Source organism: Herpailurus yagouaroundi, unplaced genomic scaffold, assembly GCF_014898765.1.
Source record: "Herpailurus yagouaroundi ecotype Mexico unplaced genomic scaffold, PumYag 295, whole genome shotgun sequence".
NCBI classification, from domain to species: Eukaryota; Metazoa; Chordata; class Mammalia; order Carnivora; family Felidae; genus Herpailurus; species Herpailurus yagouaroundi.
The window spans coordinates 4,453,453-4,467,201 of record NW_024412512.1 but is presented as its reverse complement, the minus strand read 5'-3'; the positions used below and the strand labels follow the sequence as shown (position 1 = coordinate 4,467,201).

At 50.2% G+C, this 13,749-nt stretch overlaps 1 protein-coding gene and 1 long non-coding RNA gene across 5 annotated transcripts in view; both read left to right on the top strand.

Annotated features, from left to right (window-relative positions):
• Positions 1 to 6,664, top strand: part of ACER1 (alkaline ceramidase 1) — a 45,745-nt gene extending 39,081 nt beyond the window's left edge. For all 4 annotated transcript variants that reach the window (XM_040461679.1, XM_040461675.1, XM_040461678.1 and 1 more), the window contains exons 2-6: positions 890 to 1,004; positions 1,088 to 1,229; positions 1,949 to 2,086; positions 5,367 to 5,504; positions 5,809 to 6,664. In XM_040461679.1, coding sequence (XP_040317613.1) covers positions 926 to 1,004; positions 1,088 to 1,229; positions 1,949 to 2,086; positions 5,367 to 5,504; positions 5,809 to 5,974 — 663 coding nt within the window. In that variant the 5' untranslated portion in view covers positions 890 to 925 and the 3' untranslated portion in view covers positions 5,975 to 6,664. The remainder of the gene's footprint in view (positions 1 to 889; positions 1,005 to 1,087; positions 1,230 to 1,948; positions 2,087 to 5,366; positions 5,505 to 5,808) is intronic.
• Positions 6,665 to 7,592: 928 nt separating this feature from the next.
• Positions 7,593 to 8,501, top strand: LOC121021371 (uncharacterized). Its single transcript, XR_005786525.1, has 2 exons — positions 7,593 to 8,193; positions 8,263 to 8,501. It is a non-coding gene; the product is annotated as an uncharacterized LOC121021371 (long non-coding RNA).
• Positions 8,502 to 13,749: the final 5,248 nt, after the last annotated feature.

Below are 13,749 nucleotides of genomic sequence, written 5' to 3'. Positions count from 1 at the left end.
GAGAGAGAGAGAGAGAGAGAATGAGCGGGGGAGGGGCAGAGAGAAAGGGAGACACAGAATCCGAAGCAGGCTCCAGGCTCTGAGCTGTCAGCACAGAGCCGACGCGGGGCTCGAACTCACACACCGTGAGATCATGACCTGAGCCGAAGTCGGACGCTTACCTGACTGAGCCACCCAGGCGCCCCCTCAGTTTCACTTTCTTTTTTTTTTTTTTTTAATTTTTTTAACATTTATTTCTGAGACAGAGAGAGACAGAGAATGAACAGGGAAGGGGCAGAGAGAGAGAGAGACACAGAATCTGAAACAGGCTCCAGGCTCTGAGCTGTCAGCCCAGAGCCCGACGCGGGGCTCGAACTCACGGACCGTGAGATCATGACCTGAGCTGAAGTCGGACGCTTAACCAACTAAGCCACCCAGGCGCCCCAGTTTCACTTTCTAATACAGCAAATCCTGATAAATGTAGCTCACATTAATGCAAAAAAAAAAAAAAAAATAGATTCATTTGCATTTGTATCCCATTGGTCAGACCAAGTCACAAGGGCTCAGAGAGTTGCAAGGAAGGCTGGGAAATGTAGTCTTTAGTTGCGTCGCTGTGTCTTAAAGTTGGGGATCTTATTTCTAGAAGGAAAAGGGGGAGAATGCATGCTGCAGGAAGTCAGTAGATAGACTTTGCCACATTCGTTGAATGAATGAGTGAATGAACTCATAGAAAAACGGAGTGACGAATCTGCTGATGACTGGTTGACTGCCAATATCAACTGACCGATTTCCAGACTCTGGGTTCTTTACCTGCCTGAAAGAGGGCAGATGACCAATGGCTAAGGACTGAGGGTCTCCTCCTCTGCCTCCGCTTCTGACGACCCCCTCCCCATGTCCTGCTCTTTTCCAGTTCAGCAATGTCACCTTCTTCATCTTTGGGCCTCTCATGATGTTTCTGATGTACCCCTATGCCCAGAAACGCTCCCGCTGCATTTATATCACTTGGATCCTCTTTATGGTCATAGGTAGGTGGGGGTCTGCGACACTGGGGTGGCGGGGGCTGGGGGGACAGCCCCTCTTGACCACCTACCTTTGTCTCTTGCTCCAGGCCTATTCTCCATGTATTTCCACATGACGCTTAGCCTTCTGGGCCAGCTGCTGGATGAGATTGCTATCCTGTGGCTGCTGGCCAGTAGTTACAGCATATGGATGCCTCGCTGTTACTTCCCCACTTTCCTAGGAGAGAACAGGTGGGGCTGGGGCCAGTCCTCTGTGGGTCCCGTCAGAGCCCATCTGAGTTCCTTGGAATCCCTCCCCCTACCAGCCGGATCAGGGCTTTCTCCCGACCTTATCTGACTTAACTCCTCCTCTGGAAATCCTCCCCTGATCCTACCTGGATAGCTTGGTACCTTCTCCAGAATGTGTCTAAACCCACCAAACCCATACTTAAGCTTACCTGGGCCCCAGGGACCTCTTCCATGAGCCTATCACCTGGGCTCCCTGGAACTTTCCTTGGATCCTCCTGGACCCCTCTCTTGACCCGAGACCCCTCTGAATCTCTCTCCTGATGCTATTTGACCCACCTGAGGCTCCCTGGACCCCTCTTCTGATAGTGTCTGGGGCCAACGTAATTCCTTCCTTAATCCTACCTGACCTCCCTTAACCCCTTGTCTGGCCTGGGCCCTGGCACCGTCTGCTGAGCTGGCTAAGCCCTTTGAGCTGCCCTGAGACCCTCTCATCACCCTATCCACCCCCTTCAGACCCTGCCTCGACCCTTCTTGGGACCCTCTGCTGAGCCCACCCGGGAGCCTCAAGATCTTTTTCTGAGTTCAGTTGGGCTCCCTAGAACCCCTTCCCTTTGCTCATCTACCTCTGCCGCAAGATCTCCTGACCCTGCCTAACCAAACCCCCCCCCCCCCCCCCGGACCCTTCCAGTCACCCTCCCACAGCTGAGTCCTTCTTCCCTCAGGCCCCGGTTCACCTGTCTGGTCCTCATCACCACGGTGGTCAGCACCTTCCTGTCCTTCCTGAGACCTGTGATCAACGCATACGCTCTCAACAGCATCGCTGTGCACATCCTCTACATCGTGTTCCAGGAGTATAAGAAGTGGGTAGTGGCCGCAGGCGCCTGCCCGGGGAGGTGGCTCCCATCACCCTCCAGGCACCCCCCCCCCCCCCCCCAGAGTGCTCATTGACTCCAGGCTCAAGGAGAGGATATGCTTTCCGCAAGATCATCTACTAACAAGGAATACTCTTGGGATTGGAACCTAAGGCTGTCTGATAGCAGAACTTGTCCTTTGCATCATGAAAACCCCAAACATACATACAAGCAGAGACTATTGCACCGTAAACCTCCGTGTGCCCACTAACCAGCCTCGACAACTGTCAGCGTTTGTGTTATGCATTCCCCCAGATTCCATACACTGGCACCTATGAACTTTTCAGGATTTAACCCTCCTAATTAAGAGGGTTTTTTTTTAACCCATACTAGACCTTGACAGGATGGGGGGGGGACTCTCAAATGGGGCCATTTGAGGAGAGCTGAATAAAAGTCTTATTTACAAAGGAGATGGCAGATGTAGGAAAATCACCAGGGAATTTAGAACCCCTGTGCTAATAAGCGTGGGCTCCTATGACCATCAGGATACCTGGGTGGGGGTATTGGGAGGGAGTGATTACAAGAGTCTGGAAGGAGAGAGCCCTGTGGAGAGGGTCTCCTTAGCAAGAAATGTCACCTCCAGTTGCTGGTTGCAGCTAGCCTGAGTCAACCCCACATGGAGGAGGCCAGAGAAACAAATATTCTAACCGTACTCTCCCCGTATCCTTTGGTTTCTTGCGGGGGTGCTCCATTGGCCAACCCAGCTGGAAACCATTGGCTACTCCAACTGGAAACCATTGGCCAACTCAACTGGGAACCATTGGCTATCCAACTAGAAGCCATTAGCCATTAGCTAATCTAACTGGAAGCATTCAGTCCACACAACTCAGCATCCCACCTCCCTGGGGCATAGGGCAGACCGGAGAGCGTCAGGGAAGGATCTAGAGGGACAAATGTTAGACATGGCGCACACAGTGCTAACCAAGTTGGCAATACCCAGATTGAAGTGATGTTGCCTCAGTTTCTCAAGATGTCTTCTTACAACTAGTCATGTTGAAAGCGGGATGCAAACACAGTCTCTTAGGTTTTCTTTATATCATAGCAGTCTCTGCCTCCCTCCCCTGTCTTCCTGCCTCTGATTTGATAACAGAAAAGCTTCATCATTTTCTCCTGTAGAATATTCTAGATGTAGCTGTCTGCTTCCTGTGTGGTGTCTTTCGTTGTGTTTATAGATATAGATATAGATATAGATATAGATGATATAGATATAGAATAGATATAGATAGATATAGACACATATTTGGTATTTCCTGAAAATTAATATTTAGATCTGGATTTAGGTTTACATGTTTTTAGGCCAGAATGTGTCATGTGTGGTTCTGGGTGCTTCTTTTTCCATCCCATTAGGCCCCCATAATGAGTGGTTATTCCACATCTAGTGCTATCAAGATTGATCAGGCCCATAATTCCTCCTGCAGTGATTATCTGGAGTTCTTCCATTAAGAAGGACTTTCACTCATCAACCTTGAAATACGCTTTGCACAGGAATGATAGGACTGATCATTGAGTGTTTCCTTTAACTGATCCATTTCTAGCGTAATGAGTTGGGGCCTTACCTGAGTAGGGACCCTGGAAAGTTTTTAAAAAGTATTATTATGAACGCATGGATGTTTACGTCCTAGAGGTGTTTCGATCCATTGCAATCACCTATTTTTAACTTTTTATTTTGAAGTGATTGCAGACTCCTGGCAAGTTTCAAAAATAGTACAGAGTTTTGTGTCTCCTTCCCCCAGCTCCCCCCAGCCTCTCCGACGGAGTGTCTCGTGTAACCATAGTACAGCCTCAAAAGGAGGAAATTGACGATGGTATTTTTTTTTTTAATCTTTAACGTTTATTTTTGAGACAGAGAGAGACAGAGCATGAACAGGGGAGGGGCAGAGAGAGAGGGAGACACAGAATCGGAAGCAGGCTCCAGGCTCTGAGCCGTCAGCCCAGAGCCCGACGCGGGGCTCGAACCCACGGACCGCGAGATCGTGACCTGGCTGAAGTCGGACGCTTAACCGACTGAGCCACCCAGGCGCCCCGAGTTAAATATTTTTTTAACGTTTATTTATTTTTGAGACAGAGAGAGACAGAGCATGAAGGGGGGAGGGGCAGAGAGAGAGGGAGACACAGAATCGGAAGCAGGTTCCAGGCTCCGAGCTGTAAGCCCAGAGCCCGACACGGGGCTCGAACTCATGGACCGTGAGATCGTGACCTGAGCCGAAGTCGGACACTTAACCGACCAAGCCACCCAGGCGCCCCTGACGATGGTATTAACTAGACCTCAGAGTCTGTTCAGATTTCGCCAGTGCTTCCTCACTGTTCTTTTTCTCATGTGACGTTCAAACTGTCCCGTTTTAGACTAGGGGGCAGGGCCCGCACTGTAAACTATAAAGGAGTCGTTGCCTCACCATATTCCCTCATATGCTCTTTCCTGAAGGACACGGAGTCAGCTTTACTGCTGGGGAAACAGATTCTGAGCGTGAGTCGTCCCAAGAGACGTGGCCTCCAGGGAATTTACCCTCCCACATATGGACATGCACGTTCTCATAGCCACACGGACAGGAATTCTCCTGCACTGACTCACAGTTGTGCACACACTCAGAGCCCCAAACTCACAAACAGGGAAGGGCTAGTTGATTAAGAAATCCGCAGTCCGACAAGCCTGGCTCAGCCCCCAGCTCCACTTGCTGGCTGTGTAACCTTGGGTGCGGTTAGAGCGATACCTTCATCTCGCACACCTGCTCTCTCGTCTACAAAACGAGAATCATAGCGTTGCTGTCAGGGCCGAGTTTTGATCTGAAGGACTTTTATTATTGTTTTTTAAGTCTATTTATGTTGTGTGTGAGAGGTAGAGAAAGAGCGTGCGTGCAGGAGAGCTCGGGAGGGGCAGAGAGAGGGAGAGAGAGAGAATCCCAGGCAGGATCGGCACTGTCAGCACAGGGCCCGATGTGGGGCTTGAACTCACGAACCGTGAGAGCATGACCCGGGATGAAATCAAGAGTCAGAAGCTTAACCAGCTGAGGCACCCAGGCGCCCCTCACCCGAAGGACTTTCAGAACTGTGCCTGGCATCCTATAAGTGCTCAGCAAACGTTAACGACGAGCACAAATTGGGCCCCCTCCCCCTTGTGCTCTTGGTCATTCCCTGCTCCCGGCCTCATCTCCTTGGATGGAGGAATTTCCCATCAGCCCCTTCAGGCTCTGCTATCTGAGCCAGGCTCTGATCTTCCTCCTTCTCTCCCTAGGACCAACAACAAGGAGCTTCGGCACATAATGGAGGTGTCTGTAGTGTTGTGGGCTTTCGCGCTGACCAGCTGGATCAGTGACCGCGTGCTTTGCAGTTTCTGGCAGTGGATTAACTTCTTTTACCTGCACAGCATCTGGTAAGGACCTGCCCTGGCGGTACGGAGCCCCAGAACCAGAAAATCTCAAGATGCCAGAGCTTGGAGCAGGAGCCTGGGGGCAGAGAGGGGAGGCACAGATACTGGGAGTGCCTGTGTGTGTGTGTGTGTGTGTGTGTGTGTGGGGGGGGGGGGGGTGCTGGTTTCAGTCAAGGGTCAAGTCCAGAAGGTGCCTTTGGAAGGTCAGGACCCGTGAGAGGTCAGGACCCGTGAGAAGTAAGGAGGGGGCATCGGGCTAGCTCGGGGACATCCTGTGCCCTCACCACCTCCTCCCTGCTCCCCACAGGCATGTGCTTATCAGCATCACCTTTCCTTATGGCATGGTTACCATGGCCTTGGTGGACGCCAGGTATGAGATGCCAGGTCACACCCTCAAAGTCCGCTACTGGCCTCGGGACACGTGGCCCGTGGGGCTCCCCTACGTGGAAGTCAGTGATGACAAGAACTGCTGATGTCTGCCAGCTTCTTGACCAGCCACCCACCCGCCAAGTCAAGCCCCCTGTGTCTTGAGGAAGGAGGACTGGATCGGGAGTCCGAGAGACACTCACGGTTCTTTCCTCCAGCTCCCTTTTCCCTTCCTCCTCGTCCTGCGCGGCCCCGCCCCAAGACAGGGGACCTTGCGACCCTTCCGTGCACTAGTCTGATGACCTGGGGGAGCTGCCCGGCATAGGTCCACTCCACGACCCGCCCTTATTCTCTTTCAGTTCCTCTTTTGTGTTCACTTTGTGAGGCTGGGTCCCCACGGGCTGCGATCACCCGGCATCCACTGCGAGTGGCCTCAGGCGGGGGCTTGGTCCCCGGGCATCTCATAAATAGCGGTGGTCACTGCTGGACCTGTCCTCGGCCATGCAATGAGCTCGCGGTTTGTGACTTCGAGCCCCGCGTCAGGCTCCGTGCTGACAGCTCGGAGCCTGTTTCCGATTCTGCGTCTCCCTCTCTCTCTGCCCCTCCCCCGCTCGTGCTCTGTCTCTCAAAAATAAATAAACATTTAAAAGAAATATAAAGAGCACCAGGCTCGGAGTCGGGCAGAGCTAAGCTTGAATCCTGCTCCGTGATTTCCTAGTTGTCTCATCTGGGGGAAGTGATTTTTCCTACCTTTGAAACGGAAGCATCTTGTCTGTAATATGAAAATGTGCTTGGCATCTGTTTTCCCGTTCGTTCATTCACCTCTTTGACAAATGCGCGTGGAGTTGGACAGATGCTTTATGTCTGACACTACCCATTGCTGATACGAGACAGCAAAGACATACGATGTCCCTGCTGTCACGCGGAGACACCTGTTGGACAAATACGAAGACACAGAAGGCATTTCCAGACACTATAAATCCCCAGACACGGGGATAAAGCAGGTGATGTCTCAGAGAATCGTGAGGTGGGGAAGCAGCCCTTTCAAGTGGGTGCTCGGGGTGGGGGTGGGGGGTGCGCTTTCCGGATGAACTTCCATGACCAGAGGAGACCAGCCATCCTGGAGAACTTGGCGAGGCCGTGCTGGGGAGAAAGAATGGCAGGTGTGTAACTGCCAGGGTGTGGATGAGCTGGAGGTTAGGAAAGGGCAAGAAATTCGTAACCGGAGGGCCCGGGCTGGGTTTGGTACCCATGGGCCACTTGACATTCTTTGCAAAGGAAGATTGTCTGGCATCCAGGCCATCGCTCACTCCCAGAGGAGTAGAGGCTAGCCCATCGGGCCTCTGGCCTGCTGGAGAGCTGGGCTAGCCTCCGCTCTAATTGAAAGCCTCTACTCTACTCACGTTTATTGAGTACCGTGTGCTATATGCCAAGGACACACATCATCGAACCTAACCCCCCTCCCACAGCCCTTCAGATAGACACAAATATTCTCGTTTAAAAAAATTTTTTTTCAACATTTTATTTATTTTTGGGACAGAGAGAGACAGAGCATGAACGGGGGAGGGGCAGAGAGAGAGGGAGACACAGAATCAGAAACAGGCTCCAGGCTCTGAGCCATCAGCCCAGAGCCCGACGCGGGGCTCGAACTCACGGACCGCGAGATCGTGACCTGGCTGAAGTCGGACGCTTAACCGACTGCGCCACCCAGGCGCCCCTACACAAATATTCTCGTTTTATAGATGTGTCTCAGAGAGGGCAAGCAACTTGCCCAGGACCACACAGCCCGGGTGTGAACCCGGTCTGTCCTTCCCCCAAAGTCCCTCGCCCCGCAGTTAGTCAGCTGGAGGATCAAACCGGGATCTCAGGCCCACTGCCTCCAGAGGCCTGTGGGATTTCTTGTTCTAGAAGCCTGAGGTTCTTCACCTCTGGTCCCAGGATGGATGGTGGTAGGAAGAGAGGGGCAGAGAGGGGAGGGTGTTTCTGCCAACTTGCAAAATTGTCTGCAAAATGTCGCCTCGGCGTTTTCGGTGGGGGAGAGGAGCTGTGCTCGCAAGAGAGTCTCTAGAGGGACGTGAAGAACCTTAGTTCAAAACTTTGAGTGGAGGTAAATCTGTTCCCGTCCCTCCCACCCAAGCCTCTGTCCCTAAGTGCATGGCAACAGTGTGTCCCCAACCGACCCCTCCTCACAGCCTCCTCTTGGGGCATAGAGGCAGCGGGCAGGTGGGAGGCCTGGATACTGGGCTCGTCTAACTTGAACTAGCTGTGTGATCTTGGCAAGCCCCGGGCACCATCAGGGAGGACTCTTTGTAGCAAAGGCTAAAGCGTTGCACTCCAGCTGGCTGAACTGACAAAAGGACAATCAGCATATAAACATTCGAGGTGAAGAAGCAAGCTGCAGATACGGCCGGGTCCAGGCTTCCGAGTGACATCACCAGGGTCGGTCTCCCTCCACCCCTCTGGTCTACCTCATGGGGGGGGGGGGCGGCTTTCAGCAGCGCTAGGCTTCACATCCTTCCAAATTGAAAAGTACATACTGAAGCTCCAAGGGGACATGCTCAATGTCATTAGAGAAATGTAAATCAAAGCCATGAGATGCCATTTCGTATCTATGAAGTTGGTCATAAATAAATTAAAAAAAAAAAACCCAGAAAAATGAACGTGGAGAAAATGGGACACTTGCACATTGCTGATAGAAATGTAAATTGATGGGGCACTTGGGTGGCTCAGTCGGTGAAGCGTTCGACTTCGGCTCAGGTCACGATCTCACGGTTCGTGGCTCAGGTCACGATGAGTCATGAGTTCGAGCCCGGCGTCAGGCTCTCTGCTGACAGCTCGGAGCCTGGAGCTGCTTCGGATTCTGTGTCCCCCTCGCTCTCGTGTCTATCGGGGGATGAATGGATAAACCAAATGTGGTGTGACCATGCAATGGAATATTATTCTGCTATAAAAAGGGGTGAAGCACTGAACACACGATGCTCTGAGACAGAAGCCAGACACAAAAGGCCACGTGGTTTGTGATTTCACTGATATGAAATGTCCAGAACAGGCAAAGCCACAGACACAGGAAGTGGATGCGTGGGTGCCAGGAGCTGAGAGGAGGGAACGGGGAGTGACAGCTAATGGGGATGAGTTTCCTTTTGGGGTAAAGAGTATGTTTTGGAGCTAGCTACGGATGGTGGTCGCAATGCCACTGAATTGTATATATTCTTTAACATCATTAACGGTTGGTTTTATGTTATGTGAGTTTCTCCACAACTAAAATTTGTGAGCGGCTCCCAGAGCCGCTCTCAGCCGGTCTTAGGTCATGCCCGACCCCACTAAACCAGTCCCGGGAGCCAGAGAGGCACAGTCCTTTGATTGGCTGGGTTGGGACCTGTGCTTCCTCTTGCCAGGAGGGAGCCCCCCTCTAACTGGCGTCTGAGAGGGGCAGGTGGGGGCGAGTGGGGGTTGGGGGTTGAGGTTCCCCCTCAAGTCGTATGCCCCGTCATGGGTTAGCATTCTCCCGGAAGGGCTGCCATTTAAAAATTCACACCAAAGGGACTTACAGGCTCATATTGGCTCTGGCTCAGGGATTGTTTCACAGTGAAAATACCAGACGTCCGCTGTGCTGCCCTTTCCCCGGGGAAATACTTTGTTGCACCTATTCTGGGTCTGCTCTCATACCAGTCACGGCTCCCCATTGCCTCTGGGATAAGGGACACAGGCTTCAATGTGATATAGAAGACCCGCTCCGAGTTGAAGTTCATGTAAGATGGGACTCCAACTGGCCACTGGGCTGTGCTCCAGCTTGGTCATGTTCAGTATGCTGGCTGTGTGTGCATTTGTGGCTGGCAAGAACCTGGTGGGTACAGGGAACATGCTGGAGATCAGAAAGAGGATTCCCCCCAAATTGTGAAGGGCTGAGCTGTCTATTAGGTGAAAGGTAGGCCAGTAAATAAAGGCCAAGCCCTCCCCTTGGGAGCAAATAAACGAGACCACTAGGCGGCAATAGGCACCTAACGTTCAGCAGCAGAGGGCAAACTGGATTCCCTAGGTTCAAAATGTTACTTTCTAGCTGTGGGACTCGGGTCACTTGAAGCCTCTCTGTGGCTCAATTTCATTGTTTGCAGCACCGAGATAACATGTATCAATCATGCATTTTGCCAAAAGCTCAAGTTACTATTTGCTTTATGTCTTTCTTTAAATCTACTCCCTTTTCTCCCGCTGTGTTCAAATAGGAAACATTGTTACCACTTTAAGAAGTCATTTGCCCTAGATAAAAACAACCAGAAAACTCGATACAGTAACAACGAAAAAGTGTGATTAACTACAGCTCAGTGATTCTTAACCCAGTCTGCACATTGCAGTTGAACTTAAAAAAAAAAAAAAAAAAGTGTGTGTTTGTGTGTGTGGGGAGGTGGGGAGGGTGTCTTAAGTCCAGACTCATGATACCAGAGTCTCTGAAGGTGGGATTTTTTAAAGGCTGCTGGCACTGGCATTTTTAAAAGACCCTCAGAAGATTTCAATGTCCAGACACCAGATAGGATCATCTGTCCTGGGATCTGAACTCTAGGACTGTCCTCTTGTCATTAAGGTAGGTGAGTGAGTGATAGAGAGGAGCTTAAAGACACCTGAGCACCAAGCCAAGGCTTTCTTGAAGGGATTGGAAAGACTGAAGACAAATGAAGAGGAACTAACCTTCTCATTGTGTGATTCAGTATTATTTCAGGTCGTGCGACAAATATTTTTTGAACGCCCTCTTTGTGGCCGGCACTGTGCCCAGGATACGTCAGTGAATAAGACAAAGATCCCTGCTCTCTTGGAGCTTTCATTCTATCTAGGGGAGACAGACGACAGACGTCATAAGTGAATATGCATATATTAGGAGGTGGTAAGTGCTGTGGATAAAGGAAAAATTAAAGCAGGGTCAGGTGGGTTGGGGAGCTATGGTGGGGGGGGGTGAAGAATTAGATGGAGTGGTCAGGGTGGGTCTCATTGAGAAGGTCCTCGGCTCTGCCATATACTCACCATGCAACTTTGGGCAACTCACCCACCCCTTCTGAGCCTCAGTTTCCTCATCTCTGAAATGGGGGCAGTAACACCTACTTCTCAGCATTATGGATGAAATGAGATAATATGAGTTTGCACCTAGCAGGTGTTGGATATGACATGGCCACCCCCAATGAGAAAATGGGGCAGCCCTCTGTTTACCTCTTAAAGGAAGGAATACCGTGGTTCTATTTCAGGCGCAGGATGCATTTTTTTTTTAATTTGCTTTCTATTATAGAAATTTCACACATATAGATGAGTATAAAGAACAGTTTGATGAACTCCCAAACACCCATCATCTAGATTTAACAACGCTTAATGTTTGCCATTTTTGCTTTATCTATTTTTTTTATTAATGTATTTTAAACGCAATGAGCATGCTGGCATTTCACCCCTATGCATCTCTAGAAAACAAGGACATTTTCCTACACAGCCATGATCTCATTATCACTGCTAACCCGATACATTTTCAAGTATCACCTACGATTATCCATATTCATATTTCTCTGGCTGACAGCTTGTTTGATCTAAACCCAAGGTCCAATGACAGACGCCCACATCGAAGCTGGTTGTGATGCCATGTCCTGTAACTCTGGACAGTCACCTTGTCTCTCTCATTCCCTCCTGTTCACTCTAGGAAGCCAGGCTGTTGAGAGATTTCACCTTCTAGATTTGTGTGACTGCTTCTCATGGTGTCAATCGTTTCCGTTTGTCGACATTTCTGCGTTTCTCCTATAAACTTGGAAGTTAGGACTACAGGTGGGATCAGATTCAAGTTAAACATTTTGGGCGTGAACTTTCTTTTTGGTGCCGGGTACTTGCTGTCGCCCCTAGCAGGAGCCCACCAGTCTGCTTGACCCACTCCTTTTGCTGCGGAGAGGGGTCACTGTACAAAGGTGGTGACGGCATGAAGCATCCATGGTAAAGTTACTTTTTTGTCTTTGCACCAAGCAGGAAATCTGAGGGAAGATCTTGGGTGAACTCGAGACTATCCAGTCCCCCCACCCCCCCGGCCCCCTGGCCCGCAACCTCTCAATGAATAGTTTTAGCATTCACCTGTGACTTGTCCACCATGGCAGTTTCATTAGTGGTTTCAAAATAGTGATTTTGCTATCATCCTTTCAACACCATCAGCTGGTGTTTTCCTGTGAAAAGTGCTTTTCCTCATCAACCGGGGCTGGTTTCCTGCCATAAAGGCATGGTAAATAAGGAGTGGGTGCAGTTGTCATTTTCAAAGGTGATGAATGAGTTCTGCTGATGTTGTTGTTTTTAAATGTTTGTTTGTTTATTTTGAGAGAGAGCACGTAGGGGAGGGGCAGGAAGGAGGGGGACAAAGGCTCTGAAGCGGGATCTGCGCTGACAGCAGAGAACCTGATGCAGGGCTTGAACTCACGGACCACGAGATCGTGACTGGAGCCGAAGTCAGATGCTTGACCGACTGAGCCCCCCTCCCCCTCCAGGTGCCCCATCTGTTGTTGTCTTAATACCCTTATGGACTCATGGATATATTGATATGTTCACAGGGTCAGGAAGTCTATTAATTTTTTATTGTGGTAAAAATAGACATAACAAAATTTGTGATCATAATAGTTTCCCGTGCACAGCTCGGTGGCATTAAGCACATTCACGCTGTTGGGCAACCGATCCCCACCCTCCATCTCCAGAACTTTTTCATTTTCCCCAAACGAAACTCTGTCCCCATGACACACTGACTCCCCAGCCCCAGCATCCACTGTCTTACTTTCTGTCTCTATGGATGTGACTCCCCTAGGGACCTTTTATGAATGGAATCACGTAGGATTTGTCCTTTTGTGTCTGGCTTATTTCACCGAGGATAATGTCCTCCAGGTTCATCCAGGGTGCAGCAGGTGTCAGAATTTCCTTCCTGTTTAAGGCTGGGTAATATGGGTAAAAATGGACCACATTTTGCTTGTCCATTCGACTGTTGATGGAGATTTGGGTTGTTGCTCCACTATTCTTTCCAATGCTTAAAGGGTTACGCCTGATTTAGTGGGAGCTCTGGGGATGTAGTTTTGAAAACCCCCGATAGTTCAGAGTCTAATTCCAGGAGAATTTCCCAGAGAGTAAGGGGGAGGTGCCTGGGTTCCTGAAGCTCCTCTTTGCAACAATTGTAGCGTGAAGGTTCTTCGCTGCAAGTTACTCGCACCCCCCCTGCCCCCCCTTCCCGCCACCTCCAATTTTTGTCCCTTTACCTGGGGCAGTGCTTCTGAAATTTGAGCAAGCTTCACCATCATCGGAAGGGCTAGTTAAGCCATCCCTCTGTGTGCTGACCATGCACCTGGAGTTTCTGATTCCATAAATCAAGGGAGACTAGAATTTGCATTTTGAATAAAGTTCCCAGGTGATGCCAAGCCCGCTGGTTCAAGGGCCACTTAGAACTACTGATCTGCTGGGGTGCCTGGGTGGCTCAGTCGGTTAAGCATCCGACTTCAGCTCAGGCCATGATCTCACAGCTCGTGAGTTCGAGCCCCACGTCGGGCTCTGTGCTGACAGCTCAGAGGCTGGAGCCTGTTTCAGATTCTGTGTCTCCCTCTCTCTCTGCCCCTTCCCTGCTCATGCTGTGTCTCTCTCTGTCTCAAAAATAAATAAACATTAAAAGAGATTTAAAAAAAAAAAAGAACTACTGATCTGCTTACACCCACCAGTTATAGGATTAAAAAAAAAAAAAAGCTGTACCCACATTAAAGTTGCTGCTCATCTTCTCAGCGTGTTCTTCATTTCTACCCCCCAGCACACCTAACCCTAGATTAGAAGGTGTGTTACTATGACAGCATCTGGCCTTCTTCAGGGTTTTTTTTTTTAAATGTTTATTTATTTTTGAGAGAGAGAG